General features: G+C 43.3%; 1 protein-coding gene across 3 annotated transcripts in view; it reads left to right on the top strand.

Moving 5' to 3' along the window:
* Positions 1–11,171, top strand: part of LOC134203378 (protein fem-1 homolog B-like) — a 29,647-nt gene extending 18,476 nt beyond the window's left edge. For 2 of the 3 annotated variants that reach the window (XM_062678248.1, XM_062678250.1), the window contains exons 3-6: positions 9,237–9,932; positions 9,998–10,100; positions 10,166–10,307; positions 10,488–11,171. In XM_062678248.1, the coding sequence (XP_062534232.1) occupies positions 9,237–9,932; positions 9,998–10,100; positions 10,166–10,307; positions 10,488–10,645 (1,099 nt within the window). In that variant the 3' untranslated portion in view covers positions 10,646–11,171. The remainder of the gene's footprint in view (positions 1–9,236; positions 9,933–9,997; positions 10,101–10,165; positions 10,308–10,487) is intronic. The other variant, XM_062678249.1, reaches the window with a different exon arrangement.
* The last annotated feature ends 16,734 nt before the right edge of the window (positions 11,172–27,905 follow it).

Raw genomic sequence — 27,905 nt, 5'->3', positions numbered from 1 at the left:
CTCGTGCATTATAAAAAAATGGTATTTTGATCATAACTTCTGAGACCTGATTTAGCCCATTTTCGATAGAAAACAATGGGACAGGATCAGGGCCAGATTTAAGGTAGAGGGGGCCCAGAAGCCATACAATTGTGGGGCCCAGTCAGGAAATAATGAAATATTGTAGATTCGTTTGGGTAATAAATTTAATGAAAATTCAAACAGCAGTCGTTAAATATACATCACTACCTAATTACTCAAAAAGGCTTTCTGCGACATTTTTTCTGTTGGAATAAATCAATGATATAATCGGCACTTATTTCCTTTAAAACCTCGTTCTCAATGTTTAAAAAAGTTAAGTTGACTAACTTCTCGTTAAGTCAATGATGTCCGCAATCTATTTTTTACGAACTTCATTTTTGAAAACGATCTTTCTCCACTTGCATTAGAAACCATTAGGCTCAAGTAAATTCATAGGGCAACTTCTGAATTGGGGAAAATAGATCGCATGTTATTTTGCATTATGGACTCATAAAGAAATCTTGCTTAACTTTCCAAAGGGACCTAAGTAACATTATTTTCATGAATTAATTTCGGTACTGCAATCAAAAGCTTTCATATTGGTCTGTTGATTGCAATATTCAAATTAATTCATGAAAAAATGTTACTTAGGTTCTTTTGAAAAGTTAAGCGAGAAATGTTTCTATTGGTTGTTTTTGTAGGTTTTGGCTTTTTTTAGCAACAAACAACAACAGAAGGCATACCTTGAATTTTTCCTGAGGCATAGTAACCTTAGCAGTCTCAGCATGTTCTTTTCGACCTGATACGTTAAGTCGAACGTTCTTTGTTCTTGAACGGTTATTACGATAGTTATTTGCTCCAGACATTGATTTTCTTGTTGCTTTATATTCGTCATACTTTCCTCGTTTTGCTTCTACGTATTCAATCAAACTTAATATTGAGTTGACAGCTAATTTCAAAGCTGTAGAAGGATTTTGCAGGAACTGGCTAGTCGCATCAAACCATTCTAGGATATCGTACCAGAACTGTGTGTAGATAGCGTTCTCGAGTAGGGATATTTTATTGTAAAGGTAGAAAGCTTTATTTTTCACCAAATCTTTTTCTTCTACGTTCTCTGCGATTGTTTGTAGAATGTTCTTGATAATCGTATAGCAAAGCTTTTATGACATCTGCTCGACACTAAGGTTTTTCACAGTATATTGTCGCTCAATTTTTGACAAAATTTTCAGCTAAGATTCGGAATCGGTTAGTTGAATTTGTGAAGAACGTGAAGAAATTTCCCTGACAAGTTATCAGTGCATTGTCATATGACTGTCCTTGGCAATTTTAGAAATGTCAGGTCAGCTGTAATTACACAGAGAACCAAAACCAACAGATGAAGTTTGTGACTAACATCATCTTCAATGTGTAAGAACTGGTGACCCAAAAATAAGCAATACCAGCGCCGGCCGTGTCCGAATGCAGGTCAATTGAGGAATAGTTAGGAAATTGTTGACGTGATACTCGCTTTGATAGAAGCCGACGAGTCATCTGCACTTCTACGAGAAATCACTGAGATGTTGGATATATGGAGTAGGGAGTGTAGTTTGATTCAAAACAAAAACAATCGAACGAACGCTTATTATTTTAATTATCGATCGCACTACTCAACTGGATGCGAACTGATTAATTTACTCATCCGCACAATGCAGAACAAAATTTCTGTGACCGGCCGATCGCTCTGCTTACTGGAGAATCACGACTAGACAAGAAACAAATTTACACTTTCTGATTAATTTTCTCACCCGCACAACGCAGAACAAAATTTTCGGCATGAATGCGAGCAGTATTGAGGCGAAAAATACCGTGCGTCTCCACCGAACTATTTGAAATGTTCGAGTAATATTTGAGAAACGCGCACTCGTCCTGTGACGTCACTTTACTTACTTGATGGGCTATAGCTTTTCGATGAACCTACGCCGAATGGAGTATCCTTCTCCACTGGACTCGATCCTGGGCCAATCGCTTCCAGTCGCCCTGAACATTGAGCGCCCTCAGGTCCTCTTCAACTGCAAAAAGCCATCGTGTACGCGGCCTTCCACGAAGCCTGCAGCCTCTTCCGGGTTCTCTACTTAATATTATCTTCGCTTGACGTTCTTTCGGCATACGAACAACGTGACCAGCCCGTGACCGTGACGTGACCGTAGCCTGCCGTGTTGTATAAGCTTAATAATATCCAGCTATAATATATACCTGGTACAATTCGTGATTCATGCGACGCCGCCAGATACCGTTCTCCTGTTTACCGCCGAGTATTGTCCGCAGCACCTTACGCTCAAACACTCCGAAAGCTCTCCGATCAGCCTCCTTTAACGTCCATGTTTCATGGCCGTATAAAGCCACCGGAAGAATCAGAGTAGTATACAGCGCGAGTTTTGTTTTCGTTTGCAGACTACGGGACTTAAGCTGGTTACGAAGTCCGTAATAAGCCCTATTTGCAGCTGCAATACGCCTTTTCACTTCGCGAGTAACATCATTATTGTACGTCACTAATGTTCCAAGATACACAAATTCTTCTACCACTTCAAACTTTTCACCATCTAGCACCATTTCGCTGAACCCACGTTGATTGCCAGCGATCATATACTTCGTTTTGCTGGTATTGATCGTGAGTCCAATCCTCACTGTCTTCCTCTTAAAAAGCGCAAAAGCCTTTTCCACGGCACAAAAGCCTTTTCCACGGCACGGCGATCAATCCCGATAATATCGATATCGTCCGCAAATCTCAGGATCATATGCGATTTTGTGAGAATGGTACCACTTCTTTGCACACCAGCTCTCCTAATCGCTCCCTCGAGCGCTATATTGAACAGTAGATTCGAGAGTGCATCACCCTGCTTTAATCCATCTAAGGTAATAAATGATGTCGATATTTCATCCGCAACCCTTACACTTGATTTCGACCCGTCCAACGTTATACGAATCAGTCGTATCAGTTTCGCCGGAAAAACCATGTTCAAGCATAATTTGCCATAATTCATTCCGTTTCACTGAATCATACGCCGCCTTGAAATCAATAAACAGATGATGTGTCTGCAAGTTGTGCTCCCGGAATTTATCAAGGATTTGTCTCAGGGTAAACATTTGACCCGTCGTTGATCGGGCCTCACGAAAACCTGCTTTGTATTCGCCGACTCTTCAAGCGGTCTCAATCTGTTGAACAGAATTTACTTACTTACTTACGGATCCTGTACACCTCCGGTGGTGCAAAGGGCCGACTTGAAAGATCTCCATCCTGAGCGTTGCCCGGCTATCGCTTTAACCTGTTGCCAGGTTAGATTTCGGTCGACTTCTTTTATTTCTTTATTGAGGCTTCGCCGCCATGAGCCTCTGGGTCTGCCTCTGCTGCGATGTCCCGCTGGGTTCCAGTCTAATGCTTGTTTACAGATTTCGTTTCCGCCCCTACGTAGAGTGTGGCCGACCCAGCCCCACTTCCGATCCCGAATTTCTGTTGCTATCGGCCTCTGGTGACAACGACGATGGAGCTCATTGTTTGAGATCCAGTTGTGAGGCCACCAGGCCCGAATTATATACCGCAGGCATCTGTTAATGAACACCTGCAGCCGTTGAGTGTTCTCCACTGATACACACCATGTTTCGCTAGCGTATAACAGCACAGATTTCACGTTAGAGTTGAAAATTCGTATTTTGGTGCGTTCACTTATCTGCCTGTTTTTCCAGATATTTCTTAAACTCGCAAAGGCAGCCCTTGCTTTCTTGATCCGTGCGCCTATGTCGATCTTGGTACCGCCGTCCGACGCCATTTGGCTACCAAGATATTGGAAGCTTTCAACATTCTCCACTGGTTGCCCGGCTACTGTGAAACTGGAAGGAGTCGCCGTGTTTACATCCAACGATTTGGTTTTGTTGACGTTGATGACTAAACCTGCCGAAGAGGAGCGCTCGGCAAGGTCGTTGAGCTTACTCTGCATATCAGAGCGCCGTTGCGCGAGGAGTGCAACGTCATCAGCCAATTCGAAGTCGTTTAGATGCTCCATGGTTATAGGCTGCCATAACAGCCCGCGGTTTGGTTCACGGTCAATCGCACCTACCAGAATCTCATCGATTACGATGAGGAACAGTAACGGTGATAGGATACATCCTTGCCTCACACCAGCTACGACCCGGATAGGGTCGGACAGGACCCCATTGTGCAGCACTCTACACGAAAAGGCCTCGTACTGTGCTTCGATGAGGCCGATGATTTTCTCAGGAACTCCCTTGCGTCTCAGGGCGCCCCACATATTCTCGTGATTGAGACGGTCGAAAGCTTTTTCGTAGTCAATGAATACCAAGTAAAGGGATTCTTGGAATTCGTTGACCTGCTCCAGAATGATGCGGAGCGTGACAATATGGTCCACACAGGATCTTCCGGCACGGAATCCGGCTTGCTGCCGCCGGAGAGTCGCATCGATCTTCTCCTGAATCCGGGCTAGGATAATTTTGCACAGAACTTTGAGAACGGTACACAGCAACATAATGCCTCGCCAGTTATCGCATACAGTCAGGTCACCCTTTTTGGGCACCTTTACTAAGATACCTTGCATCCAGTCGACCGGGAAAGTTGCGGTGTCCCAGATATTATGAAATAAACGATGCAGTAGTTGAGCGGATGTCATGGGGTCAGCTTTGAACATCTCGGCTGATATGCGGTCGACCCCTGGGGCTTTATTCGATTTCATGCTTTGGATGGCTGTTTGAATCTCTAGCAGTGATGGAGCTTCGGTATTGACGCGTGTTATACGTCGGATCCTAGGCAGATCATGCCGAGGTGGTGATGGCCTGGCTGGCACTTGAAAAAGTTGTTCGAAGTGCTCGAACCAGCGTTTCAGCTGGTCAGTTGGGTCGGTCAATAACTGATCATTCGCGTCTTTCACAGGCATCGTTGCATTCATCTTCGCCCCGCTTAAGCGTCGTGAGATATCGTAGAGGAGGCGAATGTCCCCGGTTGCGGCGGCTCTCTCTCCTTCGTCGGCCAGAGAGTCTGCCCACGCTCGCTTGTCCCGTCGACATGAGCGTTTTACTTCCTTCTCAAGAGCCGCGTATCGTTGGCGGGCTAGAACTTTGGCTCCTCTGGTTTTGATCGCTCTATCGCGGCTTTGGCTTCTCTTCGCTCCTCTATCTTCCTCCAGGTCTCATCGGTGATCCATTGTTTTCTCTGGGTGCGTAGTTCGCCCAGATTGTTCTCGCTGGTGGCGATGAAGGCATTCTTGATGGCGGTCCATTGGTCTTCCACGCTGCCACCTTCCGGAATATCTGCAGCACGCGTCTCCAGTTCTTCAACGAAGGACCGTTTCACTGTGGCATCTTCCAGTCGGCGTGTGTTGAATCGTCGTCCAACTCTTTCCTCCTGCCGACGAATCCGCGCAATGCGCAGGCGTATTTCGCCGATGAGGAGGTGATGATCAGACGCGATATCGGCACTACGTTTATTCCGTACATCAAGAAGGCTCCGTTTCCATTTTCGGCTGATGCAGATGTGGTCGATTTGATTTTCTGTAAAGCCGTCATGGGAGACCCACGTGACCTTGTGAACCGGTCGATGAGGGAAGAGCGATCCCCCGATCACCATGTCATTATTACCACAGAATTCTGCGAACAGCTCTCCGTTTTCGCTCATTTCTCCGAGACCATGGCGTCCCATAATGCGCTCATGGTTCGAGTTGTCGGATCCGATCTTCGCATTGAAGTCGCCCAAACAGATCATGATATCACCCTTCGGAATTCTGTCTACGACGGCATTGGGTTGACTGTAAAATATCTCTTTGTCTTGCCGATCGGCAGCATCGTTTGACGCATAACATTGGATTATGTTGAACAGAATACGGGACATAATTGTGTACGATGAATTAAGGAGGGTTATTCCTCGGTAATTGGCGCACTCCAGTCTGTGCCCTTTCTTAAAGAGAGGGAAAATGAGGCCGTCCAACCAGCTAGCAGGCATTTCCTCGTCTTCTCATATTTTCGACATAATATGGTGCAGAACTTCGTCACTTCCACTATCCACTTCCACTTCCATTGTTGGTCGTTGCACATGACGGGAGATGGCGCTGTCTTTCTCCGCACGCCATTGACAGATTCATAGAACCTCCGCATATCGTTCTGCTCAATTTTTCCCAGCGCCTCGCTAATCACTTGTTCTTCATATTCTTTCTTCTTCCTGCGGTGGGTTCGTTTTTAGGCTGCTCTTGCTTCCTTGTACCGATCTCTATTCGATCAGGTACCCGACACCAACATCCGGCTTCTGGCAACGTTCTTCTCGTCTGTCACTATCTGACACTCCACATCGAACCAACCCGTTCTGGGTCGCCTCTGTGCAGTGCCTACCACTTCTCGTGCTGTTGTGCTCACCGCTCCATGGATCGACTCCCATAGATCGTTGAAGTTGTCGCTAACGTTGATTGCACTTATCCGTTCGTCGAGCTTCTGGCGGTACTCAGCCGATACTCCTTCCACCGACAATCGCTGGATATTGTAACGCATCGTTCGCTGTGATCTTTCGTTCGATACAGTTGACAATCGTGATCGAATTTTACTGACAACGAGGTAGTGATCAGAGTCAATGTTCGGACCTCTGAATGTCCGCACATCGATAACATCCGAGAAATGGCGCCCATCCACCAGAACATGGTCTATCTGGTTGCAAGTTTCACCATTTGGGTGTCTCCAGGTGTGCTTTCGTATGTTCTTTCGTGCAAAGTAGGTGCTACAGATGGCCATCCCTCTGGCAGCAGCGAAATTTACTAGCCGTAGGCCGTTGTCATTGGTAGCGGAGTGAAGGCTCTCCCTACCAATTATGGGACGGAAAAAGTCCTCTCTACCGACCTGAGCGTTAGCGTCTCCGATGGGCACTCTCCATAGGCTTTATCAAGACATTCATTAAACGTGTCCTTCACGTCGTCGGATTTATCGTTTGTCGGTGCGTAAACGTTGATTAGGCTGTAATTGAAGAATTTGCCCCGTATCCTCAACACGCAGATTCGTTCGCTAATGGGTTTCCACCCCATCACTCGCTTCATCTGCTTGCCCATAACTACGAAACCAACTCCATGCTCTGCTTTTCCGCCGCCACTGTGATAGATGTTATACTTGAATGCAGTGTTGGTCTTGGGGTCCACTGCTTGGAATTTACGTTCTCCGGATCTAGGCCATCGGACTTTTTGAATAGTGGCCACGTCCACTCCAACCTTCTGCAGTCTGCAGCCAGAAGGCTCACTCGTTCAGGTTCATTTAGGGTCCTGACATTCCAGGTACCGAGTTTCCAATCATACGGGTCGGTTGCCAAAAATAACGTTCTCTTTTTCTCCTATCTCCATTTTTCAGTAAGCTACCTTACCAGAGTTGCGTATCGTACATCGCGCTGGTGGAGCTGCCACCTTAGTTATAGCTGACGCGATACAGCGTTTCGTTAATCAGCCGCTGGGTACCAGGCAGACGCTGTTTCAGCCGCACATACTGGTGAACAGACGCTCGACGCACACTAGCTGATGTCAGAAGGACAACAGTGCCCAGGCTGCACTACCAGCTAAGTACACAACCCTTAGCTGGCGGTCTTTTGTTATCGGACGACCTGTGGAAGCGTGAGATAGGAACCTGTGGGGACCAGAGCTCTGTTGGGCGCTTCTTCCTTGATGTCAACCAACCATTTTACAGCCCATGTGACGTCACACATTTCCGGATCTCCGGTCGCCGCTGGATGATCGGTCCATTTTCGGGGTCACCAGATGTGGCCCGCCGCCACTAGCGCTCCGCCCAATTTTTGAGCGGGGCTGGCCACGGGAAAGCCCGTCGTCCGATTCTCCTGAAATGGCTGACAATCAGCCGAACACACGCCGAAAAATAACACTCGATAACCACACGCGAAAACACGACCGACTTGGTTGCTAGATCGAGCTCAATTATGAGCATGGTTTGAATGCAAAGGAGAATGAGAAAATCTCTCACTTATCATTGTATGTATACACTCTCGATAGGTAGCATACCGTGAGAGAAGTTTTTCGACAGTTGTTACGCAGTGCGAAAAAATATGGTCCTCAACATAAAATGAGTGAGAACAAAGCGTTTTCTCAAACCCCCTTGGTGGGGACCACATATCCGAATCAGTTTTTTCCCACTTGTATACAAGTGCCATAGTTTTGTTTTCATGGCTTGTTATGATTCGAAGAGATCTTTGCCTCTCTTCTATCGTCGTTCGTTATCTATTGAGAGCGATTATGAGCTTGCATAAACTCAAGGAGAGCATTATCCATCTGCTGCCCAGCATAACCACAATGAGGAATAAACGTTAAGAATTACTATGTCTGAAACTCGATTATGCATATGCACAACATGTGATAGATTTAGTTAGGAAAAGGTATTGGAGGGTAACCGCCCCTTCGGTGGGCTTTGATCCCATGACCCCAGTACGCTAGACAGGTGCTTTCCCCTACTAGGCTACGAATGACGTCGTCCTCCGCAGCTTAGCGGGTACTGATGAAACCAAATTCCCAGCACCGGGCCACCAGACACAATTGGACTCACAATGAGATGGACTGGCAACGACAACAATAATGGCAATGGAAATCTAAAAATAGATTCTGTTTGGATTCTGCAAAGCAGAATACCACGGTAGATCTCGGCACAGTAGCGGACACAGACTACCTAAAAAAATAAATAAAATAATAAAAAAACGTATTTTCATGTAAAAATTGAATTTAAAAGCGGTTTTCACGTTGAGACATATGTAGAGCATTCTCATTACAAACATAACTTTGAGATGATAAAACTTTTTTTTGTCTTTATTAGACAGGCTTGCGCTCGCCTCTATGATAAAACTTGTCAATAAACTCAAATTGAGAGTGGCTCATATTACCCCGTATGTTCATTGCACCTACTGCACCTACCAATACAATGCTAACTAATTTTCTTCTTCTGTCCCTTTCCTAGAAGGCGGTTGTGGGAATTTATCAGAAAAATAATAGTGATTTGAACTTTCTCCAAAAGCTCTTTGAGAAAACTGGTAATTATTAACTCTATCAATTTTGAAATTCATTTTCTCCTACTCGCTAAATAATTCAAGACAAAAGTTAGAACACATATTCGCATCGGTCCGTTATAGTTTTTAAAAATTATAAATATGTTTAAATTTTTGGGAATCGAAAAGTTTGAATATTGCTTTAATTTAGAAAATACAGCTTTCCTTTTTATATATTTCCTAGGTACGAAGATCCGGACAACGTTATTCGCAAACCGCTGCTGCCTTCCATCTCCGCCTATGAACACTGGATCGAATGCCAAACCATGCAGGACCTACAGGCAATCCGGTATAACCACAACTCACTGCACATGGAATCGCTGACCATACGGGAACGCATCCTGGGCCGACACTGCCCCGAGGTGGCCCACTCGATTGTCTTCCGTGGAGCGGTATGCGCCGATAATGGTCGGTTCGACCGCTGCGAGAGTCTCTGGCTTCACGCGATGCATTTGAAACAGCAAAACTCACTCTCGGTTCAGCGGGACTTACTGCGCTTTGCGCAGCTTTTCTCACAGATGCTCTCTATCAATGTTCCTCTGCGATTTTGCAACGTGGTCGATGTATTGACGGCGTGCGTCGATGAATTGGCGCAGAATAAAAACAAAATGATCGATCCGGGTGAAAAAGATCTGCTGGAAGTGATAGCCGAAGAGTACGAACTTAATGTGGTTACGGTACTGTATTTAATTACCATCATAACCAAGTTGATAAAACTGAAAAATGCAGATATTACGGAGGAGAATCTCAGGGACGTATATAGACTAGTTTATAAGTTAAATAATTTATCTGTGAGGCTCAGAGACGATCAGACACTGCTGCATCTTTCGGTGAACGGAGTCACTCCGGTTGACGATTTTCACACGGATGATATCTGTAGGTAAGTTGGGTGATGAAACCCAAGGTCTATTTAAGAATTCATACAACATGATTCTACTGTTACAGATTTCCGTGTGTTGACACTGTGAAGCTGTTACTGAAGTGCGGTGCATCATTGTCCGTGATGGATGCTGATCGGAATACTCCTTTGCATACACTTTGTTCTACGGTAATTTCATTCACAAAAGCAACAATGGTGGATTTTTAAACATAAATCGTTTATCTGTTCCATAGTTGCAGACTGCCGTCATTCGAATGTCGGAAAGCGACGTGAAAACTATCGTGCAAGATTTGGTCGAGCTGTTCATCGATGCAGGTATCCACCTGGATGCGGTCAACAGCGACGGTCTGAAGGCATCACAGGTTTGCGTTCAAAGTAAGTTCAGATTTACCCTAACATATAATCGTGCAACTAATTCTCAAAACACATTTGACTAGGGGATAATCTATAATCGTTTGTTTGAAAATGGTTACTTTTAAGAATAGAATTTTTCCAAACCACCAATAATTCAACTATTTTTATGTTTATATATTACTATTCCACTTTCTCTAATAGGCTCTGTAGCTACATTCATCAAGGCCTACGAAACACGTGCAATCAATCTGAAATGTTTGGCCGCCCGTTGCATAGCGTTGCATCGGGTAGCGTACAAGGAGGCAATTCCTCGACAGTTGGAGACATTCGTGCAGCTGCATTGCTCGGAAAAATTTTAAACTCTCTAAGCCTTTTACCGTGTCTTCCAAACATAACCTTGACAAGAAATTTATTAAACTATAATAGACACATTCTTTATTGTCACGTCATAATTTCTGATTTTTATTTGATGAATAATATTTTCAAAAAAGGAGGCTTATGAAATTAGCTGAAAGTGACATAATATGTATGTACGTATTAATAGAAATTATACTCAAAAGGACATTTTTATGTCAGACGTTACCCGTCTTTGGAGAATGTGTCCACCATTAATTTAGTTCACAAATGAAGGAAACAAAAAAGCAATTTATTCTAAAACCCTTCCTTTGATTAGCTATACTCAAAGTCAACGATTGTGATTAAAATAGAATTGCATATAACAAATGTTTGGCTGTAAGAGTGAGGACATGAGTCGTAAAATGAGCGAACAATCTCGTTTTCAAATAACTTTGATATTATTTTGTAAGATGGACAAGCTCACTATTCATTTTTCGTTGTGGTGAAAAATCGATTTTTCTTCTAGAAAACAGGTAAAACAGAAATATTCGAGTGAGTTTTTTTTTGTCATCCGAAACATCCCTAAATATGATACACGGTAAAGCATGTTTGGCTAACATTGATGCATCCAACGCATGAAGTGTATATACTTAGAATTTTTTACAGTATACGGTTATTTTTCACTGAAATTTCAACAGTTGAAAGTTCGGTAGGGTAAAGTGGGGCAAAAGCGCCACCTTAAGCTCTGGCTCTTGTGGAACACTAAAAATTCTCCGCAAACTCCTGATTTGTCTCTTAGCCATTTATTTTGGGTATTTTCTGCAATATTAGCATGCAAAAATATTGATTATTAAAGGTTATACATATTATAGATTGGTTTAAAAAATGTTTTTAAGGCGTTTATTTAATGTATGGGGCGAATTTGTCACCTCCTCGGGGTAAGATGAGCTAGCCATAAAATATTTGAAAAAAATGTTTTGAACTCAATAAAACATCAGGTAAAAAATAAACTCCGATATTTACTCTCTCTTCTCAAATAATACTTACGAATAAATTAAATTTAGTAGCCGTATAAAAGGGGCCCTCCTTAGCCGTGCGGTAAGACGCGCGGTTACAAAGCAAGACCATGCTGAGGGTGGCTGGGTTCGATTCCCGGTTCCGGTCTAGGCAATTTTCGGATTGGAAATTGTCTCGACTTCCCTGGGCATAAAAGTATCATCGTGTTAGCCTCATGATATATGAATGCAAAAATGGTAACCTGGCTTAGAAACCTCGCAGTTAATAACTGTGGAAGTGCTTAATGAATACTAAGCTGCGAGGCGGCTCTGTCCCAGTGTGGGGATGTAATGCCAATAAGAAGAAGAAGAAGCCGTATAAAACTAATATATAGATTTAAAAAGTTTGAATGAGAGCCATTGAAGCAAATTATTTTACTAAAATAATTCGGTAAAGATTGAGAAAAAGTTGTGTGCTTATTTATTTATTTATTTTACAATAATTCATAACTTCATAAATAATCTTCTAACGATTTTCAATGTATATGTGGCTATGAGCAACTATATTTTGATAGAAACATCTTTTGATCAACACCATTGTACATTTCAATATCGATTAAAGTGAATCTTGATCTTGTTCTTGAAAGCGGTTGAACTTCTTTCATTTCTGCAAATAACTGACAATTCATTCCAATTCCAGGAATAGATAGAATTAAATTCAACTTGCTTAAAAACCTCCCAGATGTCGCGAAGAGGCGCATGCTGAATTTATTTAATCAATTCGTGGAAAGCAACATTGTTCCGGATGAATGGAGACAAGTGAGGGTGATCGCTATCAAAAAAACCGATAAACCCGCTTCGGATCATAACTCGTACCGTCCAATCGCGATGTTGTCGTGTATACGGAAGCTGTTAGAGAAGATGATTCTCAATCGGCTCGACAGATGGGTCGAATCAAATGGCTTTCTATCAGATACTCAATTTGGATTCCGCAGAGGCAAGGGAACGAACGACTGTCTTGCGTTGCTTACTACAGAAATCCAACTGGCCTATTCTTAAAAAGAACAAATGGGTTCAGTTTTCGTGGACATTAAGGGGTTTTTGACTCAGTTTGCGTTGACGTCCTTTCAGACAAACTCCACGAGTGTTGGCTTTCACCAATACTAAATAACTATTTGTACAACTTGTTGTCCGAGAAACATATGAGTTTTTCTCATGGAAACTCAACAACTTCAAGAATTAGTTACATGGGTCTCCCCCAGGGCTCATGTTTAAGTCCCCTTCTTTACAATTTTTATGTTAAAGACATCGATCGACAAGACATCGACATGCTCGTTAAGACAGCTTGCGGATGACGCTGTTGTCTCCTTTACAGGAACAGGGGCGGGCGATCTGCGAGGACCATTGCAAGATACTCTGGACAATTTGTCTACTTGGGCTTTGAAGCTGGGTATCGAATTCTCTCCGGAGAAAACTGAGCTGATTGTCTTTTCTAGGAAGCATACGCCAGCAAAATTAAAGCTTCATCTTAGGGGTAAGAAAATCTCTCAAGGCATTTCACATAAATACTTAGGGGTCTGGTTCGACTCGAAAGGCACCTGGGGAATGCACATTAGACATCTGTATCAGAAATGCCAACAAAGAATCAACTTCATGCGGACAGTTACCGGTACGTGGTGGAGAGCCCACCCGGAAGATCTGATAAAGCTATATCGTACAACGATCTTGTCGGTTATCGAATACGGTAGTTTTTGTTTTCAAGCCGCCGCGAAAACTCATATATTGAAGCTCGAACGCATTCAATATCGTTGCTTCCGCATCGCGCTAGACTGTATGAACTCGACTCATACAATGAGTTTGGAGGTACTCGCGGGAGTACTTCCTTTATCAGATCGCATCGCGGAAATATCGTTCAGATTCTTCATTCGGTGTGAGGTTTTAAATCCATTGGTTATTGAGAATTTTGAGAAGCTAATCGAACGAAACTTCCAATCAAAATTTGTGACATTGTACTACTGGTACATGAGCCTGGAGATTGGCCCTTCTTCGAATGCTCCCAACCGTGGTTGCATCTAAGACTCCTCCAGTTCTTCTGTAGTTTTTTATCTGACCATGAGAGAAGAGATCCATGGAATTCCAGATCCTCTCCGAATGGAGTGTATACCACCAATTTTCTCAAGTAAATACATAAGAAAATTATTTTGAGCTTTTTAGTGGAATGTTTTCACCTGTCATAAGACGAGTTTAAACAATCCCATTGAATTCCACCACTTAATTGTATCCTGCCAGATACGTATTTCGACCTCAACAGTAAGGCCGTCTTCAGTGTCTTGTACTTGACTCGACTTAAGTAAATACAGCCATGTCAGTTGCGTCAAAACGTTTTATACCGACGGGTCAAAATAAATGAATCCACTGGATTTGGTGTCTTCAACGAATTACATAGCGCCGCTCGAAAACTTCAAAATCCTTGTTCCGTATAGGTTGCAGAATTAGCAGCTATACACTACGCATACACTATACACGAATTGCCTCTCTTCCCTCTGATCAATACTTCATTTTTACGGATAGTCTCAGCTCAATAGAGGCTATACGTTCAATGAGGCCGGTACAGCACTCACCGTATTTCCTGAGCGAAATACGATCCATATTGAGTGCTCTATCGAATCGCTTTTACACTATCACTTTGGTATGGGTCCCTTCATATTGCTCGATCCCGGGTAATGAAAGAGCGGACTCACTTGCCAAGGTGGGCGCTATGGAAGGTGATATATACGAGCGTCAAATCACCTTTAACGATTTTTTTCAATTTCTCATCAACAGGCCTAGCTCAACAGGCAACGAAAATGGGATGAAGGGGATTTGGGTAGGTGGTTACATTCCATTCTCCCGCAGGTCTCGAAAAGACCTTGGTTCAAGGGGTTGGACCTTAGCCGAGACTTTATTAAGGTAATGTGTCATTTTCGGCAGTCACCAGTGAGCCCAAGTACACAAATTCTTCTAACACCTCGATTTCGTCACCACCGATGCAAACTCGCGGTGGGTGGCTCACATTGTCTTCTCTTGAACCTCTTCCTTTCATGTACTTCGTCTTCGACGTGTTGATGACTAGTCCGATTCGCTTGGCTTCCCTCTTCAGTCTGATGTAGGCTTCCTCCATCTTCTCAAAGTTACGTGCCATAATATCTATGTCGTCGGCGAAGCCAAATAGCTGGACGGACTTATTGAAAATTGTACCACTCGTGTTAATCCCTGCTCTTCGTATTACCTCTTCCAAAGCGATGTTGAATAGCAGACACGAAAGACCATAACCTTGCCGTAACTCTCTGCGGGTTTCGAGGGGACTCGAGAATGCCCCTGACACTCGAACTACGCACATCACCCGATCCATCGTCGCTTTGATCAACCGTGTCAGTTTATTCGGGAATCCGTGTTCTTGCATTAGCTGCCATAGCTGGTCCCGATCGATTGTATCATATGCGGCTTTGAAGTCGATGAATAGATGATGTGTGGGCACGTTGTATTCGCGGCATTTCTGCAGTATTTGGCGAAAGGCGAACACCTAGTCCGTGGTGGAGCGTTCGCCCATAAAACCCGCCTGGTACTGCCCCACGAACTCCCGTGCAATTGGTGCTAGTCGACGGCATAAAATTTGGGAGAGTACCTTGTAGGCGGCGTTCAGCAATGTGATTGCGCGGTAGTTGCTACTATCCAGCTTATCGCCCTTTTTGTAGATGGGACACACGACACCTTCCATCCACTCCTGCGGCAAAACTTCCTCCTCCCAAATCTTGATAATGACTTAGTGCAGCGCTCTAGCCAGTGCCTCACCACCGTGTTTAAATAGCTCTCCTGGTAGTTGGTCAACCCCAGGGGCTTTGTTGTTCTTCAGCCGGCCAATCTCCTCCTGATCCGGAGCCGGTAGAATTATGTCCTGCGCGCGTTCCCCCAGCCCCATCACCATACCGCCATCTTCGTCTGCCACATCGTCATTCAGGTGCTCTTCGTAGTGCTGCCGCCACCTTTGGATTAATAAACATAGAGAAAAGTAATGGACCAAGAATAGATCCTTGAGGGACCTCACTTGATACAGGAATTGTGGCAGATTGAATGTTACCGTAATCAACGTATTGGTATCGATTTGATAAGTAAGACCTTATCAAGTTTACAGAGAATGAATCTAGCATGAAATTTTGTTTTAATTTTCGACATAGGAGGATCAATTGAGTCGAAAGCTTTTTACTAAAATCTAATAGAACCATAACCGTAATCATTTTATTGTCAAGAGCTTCTCTTGTATCATTTTCAATTTTTGTTAATGCAGTAACAGTACTACACGCTTTACGGTAACCAGATTGCAAGGGGCACAATAACTTTTTTTTTGTATAAGATAAAGATTTGATTGATTTGAGATAAGCGACTCGAACACTTTAGAGAGAGCACATAGAATGCTTATCGGACGATAGTCATTCTCAAATACATTTTCAAATATCAATTTTACCTATTGGAATAATCTTTGCTATTTTCCAGTCCATTGGAAACTCGGATGTGGTGATACAGCAATTGAAAATATCGGTTGTGTACGGTAGAGTGACGGATAAAGATAATTTAAAGATACGCAACGGAATCTAATCATTGTCAACAGCTTCGCAACCTGCAGACGCGAATTCTGCAAGTAGATCGTCATTAGACACACATCTGAAGAAAAAAATGTGTTACATTCTGTAAAGTAAGTAGTTGTGCAGGCACGTCAAAAACAGCTGGATAAATTCTCCAAGTTTGCTGGTGAAAGGATTGAATAAAAGTTCTTGATCATATGTAAAGCAAACACATATTCAGCTTGGAGCCGTATAGACGAGTTCAAACAACATTTACATTGACATTAAATGTTAATTGGGATTTGGGATGTTTGACAGACTCCTCCCCTCAATTAGTCCAGCATCCAACTTGTTCCTTCAACAGCTGAACAAACACTTAATTTGTTCGATCAATAAAAACACAAAATAGCGAGATGGAGCTGTATAGGTTCAAGCTGCAGTTTAAAAACATCAAGCAAATAAAACAGTCACATGAACGATTGAAGCGCCAACTTCAGCACCAACCTTCCATCAAAAAATGGGGTTTGTGCAACTTCACTGCAAATGCTCAAACATGTTTGGCCAACCTTAGGATCGTCGGCTTGGCAGATGACGTAACCTTGGAGGTCTACGGGGAGTCAATTCCCGAGGTAGAACTGACCGCAGCACACGCTATGAGCACGGTGGAGGATTGGATGAGCACTAGAGGCCTACAGCTCGCTCAACATAAGACGGAGGTGGTTATCGTCAACAACCGCAAGTCGGTTCAACATGCAGTGGCTCACGTGGGTGATATTGCGATCTTGATACGATCGGAGTTTGAAGCTCCTTGGGGCCGTAATATACGACAGCCATGTCGACTATGACTATGGCACGGCAAATGCTGGGTAAAGCGTACCATTGGTACTTCGCGTACCTGAAGGAATAAAATAGACCCCATCTCGCGGTCCTTAGCCTTTTACCCAGCAACTCCTATCCCTACCTCCCCGCGGTGCTGGCCGGGATACGAGCAACCTTAGGGAAGATCGGGTAACCAACCCCGGTGGGAACTATGGTCGTATGCTGACAGAGAAGAGGGGTTTGCTCATCTCCGGAGGTGCAAATCCTACTGAGCCTCTGTTCTCCATGTCAGGATCGGCTTACTACAGCCCCAGTTCTCCCTGTTAGCGGCGCCTGATCATCGTCCGAGTGCCAGCGAGGGACTCTAAAGTGAAACTGTGCACCATGGTCCACCGGAAATAAGGAGGAATGGTCCTCCGGAAATTTAGGGGTTTGGTGTCAGGCCCTGCAAGCCAGCCTTTAAAATAACAAACGCAACCAACAATCAACAAGAGTACGGACCGGAACCATAGGCGAAGACCACTGCGACGAAAAGGGACTAGCGATTGGAAACTCGGTTCGTGGAATTGCAAATCTCTCAACTTCATCGGGAGCACACGCATACTCGCCGATGTGCTTAAGGACCGTGGATTCGGCATCGTAGCGCTGCAGGAGGTTTGTTGGAAGGGATCAATGGTGCGAACGTTTAGAGGTAATCATACCATCTACCAGAGCTGCGGCAACACACATGAGCTGGGAACAGCTTTCATAGTGATGGGCGATATGCAAAGGCGCGTGATCGGGTGGTGGCCGATCAATGAAAGAATGTGCAGGTTGAGGATCAAAGGCCGGTTCTTCAACTTCAGCATAATCAACGTCCATAGCTCACACTCCGGAAGCACTGATGATGATAAGGACGCATTCTACGCGCAGCTGGAACGTGAGTACGACAGCTGCCCAAGCCACGACGTCAAAATCATCATAGGAGATTTGAACGCTCAGGTTGGCCAAGAGGAGGAGTTTAGACCGACTATTGGAAAGTTCAGCGCTCACCGGCTGACGAACGAAAACGGCCTACGACTAACTGATTTCGCCGCCTCCAAGAATATGGCCATTCGTAGCATCTACTTCCAACACAGCCTCCCGTATCGGTACACCTGGAGATCACCACTGCAGGCAGAATCACAAATCGACCACGTTCTGATTGATGGACGGCACTTCTCCGACATTATCGACGTCAGGACATATCGTGGCGCTAACATCGACTCTGACCACTATCTGGTGATGGTTAAACTGCGCCCAAAACTATCCGTCATCAACAATGTTCGGTACCGACGACCGCCGCGGTACGACCTAGAGCGACTGAAGCAACCTGATGTCGCTACTGCATACGCGCAGCATCTCGAGGCAGCGTTGCCGGAAGAGGGTGAGCTCGATGGGGCCCCTCTTGAGGACTGCTGGAGTACAGTCAAAGCAGCCATTAACGACGCAGCGGAGAACAACGTCGGGTATATGGGTCGAAGTCGACGGAACGATTGGTTCGACGAAGAGTGCAGACAGATTCTGGAGGAGAAGGACGCAGCGCGGGCGGTCGCGCTGCAGCAAGGTACCCGGCAGAACGTGGAACGTTATAGACGGAAGCGGAGACAACAGACCCGCCTTTTTCAGGAGAAGAAACGCCGCCTGGAAGAAGCGGAGTGCGAGGAGATGGAACAGCTGTGCCGTTCTCAAGATACACGCAAGTTCTATCAGAAGCTCAACGCATCCCGCAAAGGCTTCGTGCCGCGAGCCGAAATGTGCCGGGATAAGGATGGGAGCATCTTGACGGACGAACGTGTGGTGATCGAAAGGTGGAAGCAGCACTACGAGGAACATCTGAATGGCGCTGAGAGTACAGGCAGTGAAAGTCAAGGCAGCAGAGGAGATGACTACGTCAGTTCAGCGGACGATGGTAGCCAACCAGCCCCCACCTTGAGGGAAGTTAAAGATGCCATTCAACAGCTAAAAACCAATAAAGCAGCTGGTAAGGATGGTATCGGAGCTGAGCTCATCAATATGGGCCCGGAAAAGCTGGCCACTTGCCTGCACAAACTGATAGTCAGAATCTGGGAAACCGAACAGCTACCGGAGGAGTGGAAGGAAGGGGTTATATGCCCCATCTACAAGAAAGGCGACAAACTGGAGTGTGAGAACTTTCGAGCGATCACCATCCTTAATGCCGCCTACAAAGTGATATCCCAGATCATCTTCCGTCGTCTGTGACCATTAGTGAACGAGTTCGTGGGAAGTTATCAAGCCTGCTTCGTTGACGGCCATTCGACAACGGACCAGATCTTTACTGTACGGCAAATCCTTCAAAAATGCCGTGAATACCAGGTCCCAACGCACCATCTGTTCGTTGATTTCAAGGCGGCATACGACAGTATAGACCGCGTAGAGCTATGGAAAATTATGGACGAGAACAGCTTCCCTGGGAAGCTTACCAGACTGATCAAAGCAACGGTGGATGGTGTGCAAAACTGTGTGAAGATTTCGGGCGAACACTCCAGTTCGTTCGAATCGCGCCGGGGACTAAGACAAGGTGATGGACTTTCGTGCCTGTTGTTCAACATTGTGCTAGAAGGTGTTATGCGGAGAGCCGGGTGTAACAGCCGGGGTACGATTTTCAACAGGTCCAGTCAATTTATTTGCTTCGCGGATGACATGGACATTGTCGGCCGAACATTTGCAAAGGTGGCAGAACTGTACACCCGCCTGAAACGTGAAGCAACAAAAGTTGGACTGGTGGTGAATGCGTCAAAGACAAAGTACATGCTTGTGGGCGGAACCGAGCGCGACAGGGCCCGCCTGGGAAGCAGTGTTACGATAGACGGGGATACCTTCGAGGTGGTCGAGGAATTCGTCTACCTCGGATCCTTGTTAACGGCTGACAACAACGTTAGTCGTGAAATACGAAGGCGCATCATCTGTGGAAGTCGGGCCTACTACGGGCTCCAGAAGAAACTGCGGTCGAAAAAGATTCGCCACCGCACCAAATGTGTCATGTACAAGACGCTTATAAGACCGGTTGTCCTCTACGGACATGAAACATGGACAATGCTCGAGGAGGATTTGCAAGCACTCAGAGTATTCGAGAGACGGGTGCTTAGGACCATCTTTGGCGGTGTGCAAGAAGACGGTGTGTGGAGGCGAAGAATGAAACATGCGCTCGCCCAACTCTACGGCGAACCCAGTATCCAGAAGGTAGCTAAAGCCGGAAGGGTACGATGGGCAGGACATGTTGCAAGAATGCCGGACAGCAATCCTGCAAAGATGGTGTTCGCTTCCGATCCGGCAGGTACGAGACGGCGTGGAGCGCAGCGAGCGAGATGGGCAGACCAGGTGCAGAACGACTTGGCGAGCGTGGGGCGTATCCGAGGATGGAGAGATGCGGCCTCGAACCGTGCATTGTGGCGTCAAATCGTTGATTCAGTGTTATCTGTTTAGATGTTAACTAAATAAATGAAATGAATGTCGACTATGCGTACAAGAGGGCTTCGACTGCTGTTGTGACATTATCGAGGATGATGTCCAACAGTTCCTAGGTGTGTGCCAGTAGACGTAGGCCAATGGCAGGCGTTGCCATATCTATTCTTGGGTACGGCGGCCCGTCCTGGGCGAGAGCTCTGGGGGAACCAGTTACCTGCGGAAGCTGGAGAGCATGTACTGCTTAATGTGTCTCTGAGTGATATCTGCCTATTGCACGATATCACACGATGCAGCTTGCGTGATTGCGAGCATGATGCCAGTCGGGCTGGTCATCCGGAAAGACGAGGAGTGATTCGAGCTACATGGCACCAGAGGAGCTCGCGAACGCATCAAGGTGACTTTGGTTGCCAGATGGCAGTGCGAGTGGGATAACTCTTCTAAAGGTAGGTGGACCCACCGGCTGATACCTAACATATCGAGCTGGGCGGCAATACTTCCACAGGTTTGGGCACGCGGAGTGCCCCGTTTTCCCTGACTCCCCAGGTGTTGACGAAACTGCAGAGCACATACTGTTCGATTTGTTTTCATTATTTCGAGATACGCGGTAGTATCCTTCACCTTCAAAAAGCATTAATATATTGCCTGTTCAATCAATTTTACACATTCAGGTCTTGCCGTCATATTTTTCCTTTACTTTACTGGTACTCTTACATATCTGTAAAACTGAAACCATGCAGAAATATAAGAACTAGAAGTTGTTTAGTTCCTCCGCATTCATCCAGTTGTTATAGTTGATCGGTATTCTTAAAGAGTATTACAGACTGGAATAACATCCCTTTAATCCTAAAATTTTCTTAAAATTAGCCCTTTTCAAATGTTGGTCTAGAATTAATATATTCTCCTACCATAGATCGCATATCACTTACCAAAGTGAATCTATACAAAATATAACAAAACTTACCACTTACCATATCGCAAGACAGAGGAGATATAGAGATGTTCTTGGTCTCTCACCCAACCAACGGATGGCAGACTTTAATACAGCTCTGCATAAGAACCAAACAGAAACTGTATAATAATTTGGTATATACAATTTCGGAAGATTTTAATACAACTTTTGCATGGAAATCTTACAGTTTTGTATTTTTCTAATAAAAAAAAGCTTACAGAATTGTATATGCCAAGATTTTATACAATAATTGTCAGATTTGTTTTTTGGGTGTACCTAGCAACGAGAGTCAAACTAACAATCCTTCATTTCTTATATGACTGCAAGGACGTGGCTTGCGCGGTTATTGACTGATAATACGTAAACTACCCAAACGTGTATGTTGAGAATTTACAGCACATCATAAGCCCCATTTACATGGTTCTCTGTACACTTTCGAAAGTTCTAGTCAATCACGGAGTAGCAACTACGAATTGTTCAATCATGAGGCTCACACTCATGTTAAAAAATATCAATAAATAAATAAATCTTGGTGTATGTACCAGTATGGGTCTCCAGTAGCCTTGCAAGCAAAGGCGTAGGATTGCCAATCTGGAGATGACGAGTTCGATTCTCGGTCCGGTCTAGGATGTTTTCGGGTTGGAAACATTCTCGACACCCTGGGCATAGTGTATCCATTGTGCTTGCCACACAAGATACATACTCATGCAATGGCGGGCACAGAAAGCTTTCAATTAATAACTGAGGAAATGGTAATAGAATACTAAGTTGAAAAGCAGGCCAAGTTCCAGTTGGAATGTAGAGCCATTGAAGATGAAGAAGTATGTACCAATAGTGAGAACAAATGTTTCACGAGCTCTTGCATACTTGAACAATTATCATTATTTGCTCTTCCTTGCAAATGCACTGAAGTGCATTTCTTATCTAATATATTTCTGAATTTTTGTCCCATCCCATACCCCTTCAAGTTCACGTGACTTGTGCTAGTAACATATGGGATCAACATTCATGTATTCAGTCTTATTTGTTTGGCGATAACGTGCTGCTGAATGGCACCAAACTATTCATCATTCCACCATTCATGGCTTAGTATGCAAGTGATCAGAAACGGTGTAGTCGGTTGCATATTTTTAGCATGATCCTTTCAAATAACATTTGAATTTTTAACCGTTAGTGATATGCGTGGTTCTTGCGATAAAAAAAGATAAAATGGGAATAACTATTTGTATATACCCAGTAACATAAACCCTGAGGTAAAAAAGTTATTCTTGATGGAAACAATTAATGTCTAAATTTAGATTTTGTTTGCGTGCTGATGTCTATTTTATGAACCTGCGATAAATGCAGCAAGATAACAAACGTAGTGCGTTAGATTAGGTATTTCAACGAACATTAACTTTTTTCGCTTATTCATTGGAAACTATTGCCATGTTTGGCAAAAAGGAGGGGAACCAATTACTAAATGAAAGATCTTCAGAAAAATTATTAATGCTCTTTTAGTGGAATGTCTTGAATGAACTGTCTGAGTTTAGTACTTTCCATTTAATTCCACTACGTTTTGTTATCTTTACAGATATGTATTTCGAATTCAAGTGTGAGGCCGTTTTCAGTGTCGCGTACTTGACTCGACTGTTCATAGACATATATTAATATCCCGCATATACTGACACAATATACTGTGTGAAAAAAAATATTTGCACAGTGATGGCCCGGATAAACCAGTTAATAAAAAATATTTAATGAAATAAATCAAACGTCACATTCATTTTAGAAAAAAATACAAGTACATATAAGCATATGTCTTTACAGCGTTGAGTTTCACAAATAAACAGTCCAGCTTTACCGTCCTGCTTAGTCAAGCATGTTCGACAACTAAGAAGCTTTGTCCAAATGCATTTTTTTTTTCGTGTATTCTAGCGATGTGTGTGGATGTGAGCGTGTATGTGTTGGGTACAGAAAAAAGTGTGCCATACGGGAAAACACCTTTACAGCCTCTTAAAAACTGATAGTTACTATCATCTCCTTCAAAGCCAACAGTTTATGCTGTGTTCAAGTGTGATCTCGAAGTATAGGACCCTACATATTTTAATGGGATTAAGGTCTAGTGTTGGGGAGGATCCAGGAGCATTGATTCGGCATTGTACAGCTGTCACTCTTTGACGAGATTGGAAGAATGTTTTGGGTTATTGTTTTGGACAAAATAAAAATTTTAACGGCGCTTACTTTCAAGTTATCCTTCAATGTTCAAAATGTCCAAAGAAATTAAACGAACCATGAAACTATTGATAAACGTTAGGTTTTTGATGCCATTTGCACCTAAAGCACCCCAAACCAACTTGACAAGTACTTTGCGTCGTAGTAGTTGGCAATTTTTTTTGGATCCAATCTTGTAGCTGGTTTGCGCCGTACCCTAACCAGTCCGTCGGTCCCGAAAAATGGTTAAATTTTCTTTTCTGACATTTTGCCAGGACTTTGGCGGCACAGCCATACGTTTTTAAGCATACTCCAGTCGCTTCTTCATATTCTTGGTAGATATAACCCCTATTCTACGGGGAACTGCAACCCCGGTATCCTTTAACGGCTCTGATATCCGATATCGTTCCGGAAGGCTGGTGGACTGACCTTGGTGTTCGCACACTTTGACAAGCTATCCGCAAGTTCAGGTAAAGTTTTGCCCAATTTCGTGGAGAAGAATGCGGTTGTGACGGTCAGTGAGTTTCGGAAGCAGTTTCGAGTGATTCTGTATTACAAACTACGGACGATCACGACAGATAACCAATACCGGCTATTTGGGACTAGCTTTTGCCACCATTATTGATAAGTTTTTGTGTTGTGAAAACTCATATGTGAATATGTACATTATGTGGAAGTGGAAGATATTGATTTGGAAAATGTATTGAAGGTAACCACTTTCCCTTCGATGGGACTCGAACCCATGACCCTACAGTACGCTAGACTGGCAAATAGCTTACACAACCTCACTTGATCAGTACAGTTGCTGATGAAGAATGTGTACAGCCGCCAGACATTCTAAATACTCACGCTCCTCTAATGTGAAAGTGTACTATACACTAGGGCTTCCAATTTTCCCGGGAATCAACTTCCCGGGAAACGGGAAATAAAACAGCAATTTCCCGGGATTTCCCGGGAAATAAAATAATGTACAAATCTAATTCAAAATCGGTTTTTAATAAAGAAAATTATTTAGCTCATTTTTAGTGGAATGTTTTCACTGTCATAAGACGAGTTTAGTACGGTTCCATTTAATTCCACCACCTCGTATTACTTTTACATATACGTGTTTCGACTTCAACTGTAAGGTCGTCTTCAGTGTCTCGTACTTGACTCGACGACAATAAAGTTGAGGCCTTGCAGTTGAGGTCGAAATACGTATATGTAAAAGTAATAAAAGTAATGGATTTAAATGGAATTGTACTAAACTCGTCTTATGACAGCGGTTTTTTATATTTAGTCATGAAATATAATTTTTTTAAATTGTTATGAAATTGTGACCTCATTGCCATCAAATGATCAAAGAGTTGTTGAACACTTTTCTCTTTTTTCCGTTAAGTTTCAAAAGTGTTAACTCCTTCTCCAAAACGTTCATCATGTCATAGTATCGGTTGTTGAAGTATTAGCACCTGCTCTGTCTGAATAGTAAGATCAGCATTGTTCTGATGAGTACTTCTATGCGCTATGTTTTCATAATGGTAGTATTTTGCCTTGATGTGGGGAAAAAGACGGCTTTGGGAGATTTCGTTCTATTGTTGTCAGAAGAAATCTAACATTAACCATTCTGAATCTCAATTTTTATTTTTTCAATACAAACAAGATCTTTCAGACAAGTGCTTGATGGTTGTACTGATCTTGACTGTAAATTCAATGATTCTTTCAGCCAATTATGTCTCGAATTCTGAATAGCACAAAAACCGCATCAAATGCATAGGTTCATCTAGTTTTCGTTGTTGCACAATTGTAATGACCTCAAAGACCTAACATCTATTAACTTTTACACTCTAATTTACCCAGAATTAAATACTAAGGTCTAATAAAAGCCCTCTGACAATAATAGGGGGCCCTTCTTAGCCGTGCGGTCAGACGCGCGGCTACAAAGCAAGACCATGCTGAGGGTGGCTGGGTTCGATTCCCGGTGCCGGTCTAGGCAATTTTCGGATTGGAAATTGTCTCAACTTCCCTGGGCATAAAAGTATCATCGTGTTAGCCTCATGATATACGAATGCAAAAATGGTAATCTGGCTTAGAAACCTCGCAGTTAATAACTGTGGAAGTGCTTAATGAACACTAAGCTGCGAGGCGGCTCTGTCCCAGTGTGGGGATGTAATGCCAATAAGAAGAAGAAGAAGAAGACAATAATAGGGCCTACCTATGAAATCCTTTTATACCCATGTACAAATATTTGCGATCTAGTAAGAATTCGTAGCTCTGTAAATAACTGTGTTTTTACAACAAGAAGTTCCGTCACATACACTTATATGTCAATGCGATTTTGAATCTGCTTAATGAACAAACGATAAAAAAAAATATTCGTCTCATCTGTCTTGAATAGATTAAAAATTGACAAAATAATTTAGTTTATCATTTTCCCGGGAAATTCGGGAAACTATTATATATTACCCGGGAATCGGGATTCCCGGGAATTTTCATTTCCCGGGAAATCGTTTCCGGGAATGGAAGCCCTACTATACACATGTGGAAGTGTAGGCTTGAGAAATGGATTGCGATTTGACTATCCGTCTAATTTGGGAATCTCGAGCTCATTCAGTAACCGCTGGGTTGCGAAGGCCGACGAAAGTCCTTCGTAACTTAGTTGGTTAAAGCACCAGTCTAGCGTACTGTAGGGTCATGGGTTCGAGTCCCATCGAAGGGAAAGTGGTTACCTCCAATACATTTTCCAAATCAATATCTTCCACATAATTGTACATATTCACATATGAGTTTTCACAATATTGTAAATTAATGTCCAAGTCGGGTGGTTTAATCCCCGGAAATAGGCAATTAACTTTGATTAAACTAAGCTTTTGTGTTACTATCGCAATTTTACTATGTGAAACAGCCATTTTCCTACAGAACAAACACATTGATACTAAAAATTGTTCAAGCTTGGTAGAAAGTTTTATGTATCACTTTATAGTATTTGTAATCACTAGATAAAGCTTTGCTACAAAACTCTGCATGTGTTTCGAACAAAAAACAGCGATACAATCGATAATTCTTGTGGCTCGTACGGACTGGTTCAAACATTTCCAACTATGGAATTTTTCATACATATTCCTTCGTCAGCATCAGCACCTGATTCAGACGGTCGTCAGTCGTAAATTTTCGACTTACAACAGGGAGGTCGATAAATTTCACAAAGCTTTACCCCGCCGAAGGTCGGCTTTGTTGGAAAACCTCCTTTTTCCGGTTCTTTTTTATTTCCGGTCTGAATAATGGATCGCCACGAAAGAAGTCAGCTGTTCTGTTGTAATTTTTTTTTTTTTTGTGTCTTTATTAAGGAGACTTTCAGCCCGAGGCTGGCTCATCTCCGCTGTTGTAATTACTTTCAGCTTTATTTTTGATTTGTACATGTGAAAAAATGTTGTCTATCTAACGGTCAAAATTATGTCTATCTAACTTGCATGCATATCACCGCTCCATAAGCAGTAAGTACCATTTTCTTATATGAGTACTCCGTATTTTGTCACTGGCTATTTATCAATAATAACATTGTTAAATAGTTAAATAATATAGAAGAAATCTCTATTCTATTCAACTGTCTAAGACGAGTTTAGTAGTTTTCATTTAAATAATACCGCTATATTGTGTTATCTTCACAGATACGTATTTCGACCTCAACTGTGAGTGAGTACTTGACTCGACTCTATTCCATTTTCAACCGATGTTGAATACACAACACATTGAAGTAAAGGGGATTAGATAAGTATTTGTCAAAGATGATTCGGTATTTCTGTTTCATGGACAAATCGTAGGTATTCAATGGAGGAACTGCCATAGGTGGAGTGAATTCGAGAAAGACAAAGATTTGAACGCACATAGTTGAGATGGATTCTCAGGATTCAGTTCAAGCATTTTATTGAAAAAAAAAAATGTAATACAAATATATTAATACTGCTATAAACAATATAAATTAAAGGTAAAACAAACTCACTCAGTAAAGTTATCATTGGGGTAAGACGGTAAATGTGCCCCTCCCCTGACCTAAACGCCCCTGTGAGATTTCTAGAACTAACTATAACTAACCGAGGTTAAAAATCAGTTGGTACCATTAAATATCTGTAAGACCAACATCCTATGTGAATGTTGAAGTACTATGGGTTCAAGAGCAATGACCAAAATACTATTTTTATAATGAGCTTGAGCTTGATTGACTGCTCGTAGTTGATACTCCATTATGATCAGATCAGCTGTTCTTGCACAGGGAACCAACAGATGTTTGCTTGGGACTAGCACACAT

This window comes from Armigeres subalbatus, unplaced genomic scaffold, assembly GCF_024139115.2.
Source record: "Armigeres subalbatus isolate Guangzhou_Male unplaced genomic scaffold, GZ_Asu_2 Contig1830, whole genome shotgun sequence".
NCBI lineage: Eukaryota > Metazoa > Arthropoda > Insecta > Diptera > Culicidae > Armigeres > Armigeres subalbatus.
The sequence above is the reverse complement of the archived record's forward strand: the minus strand, read 5'-3'. Positions and strand labels throughout refer to the sequence as shown.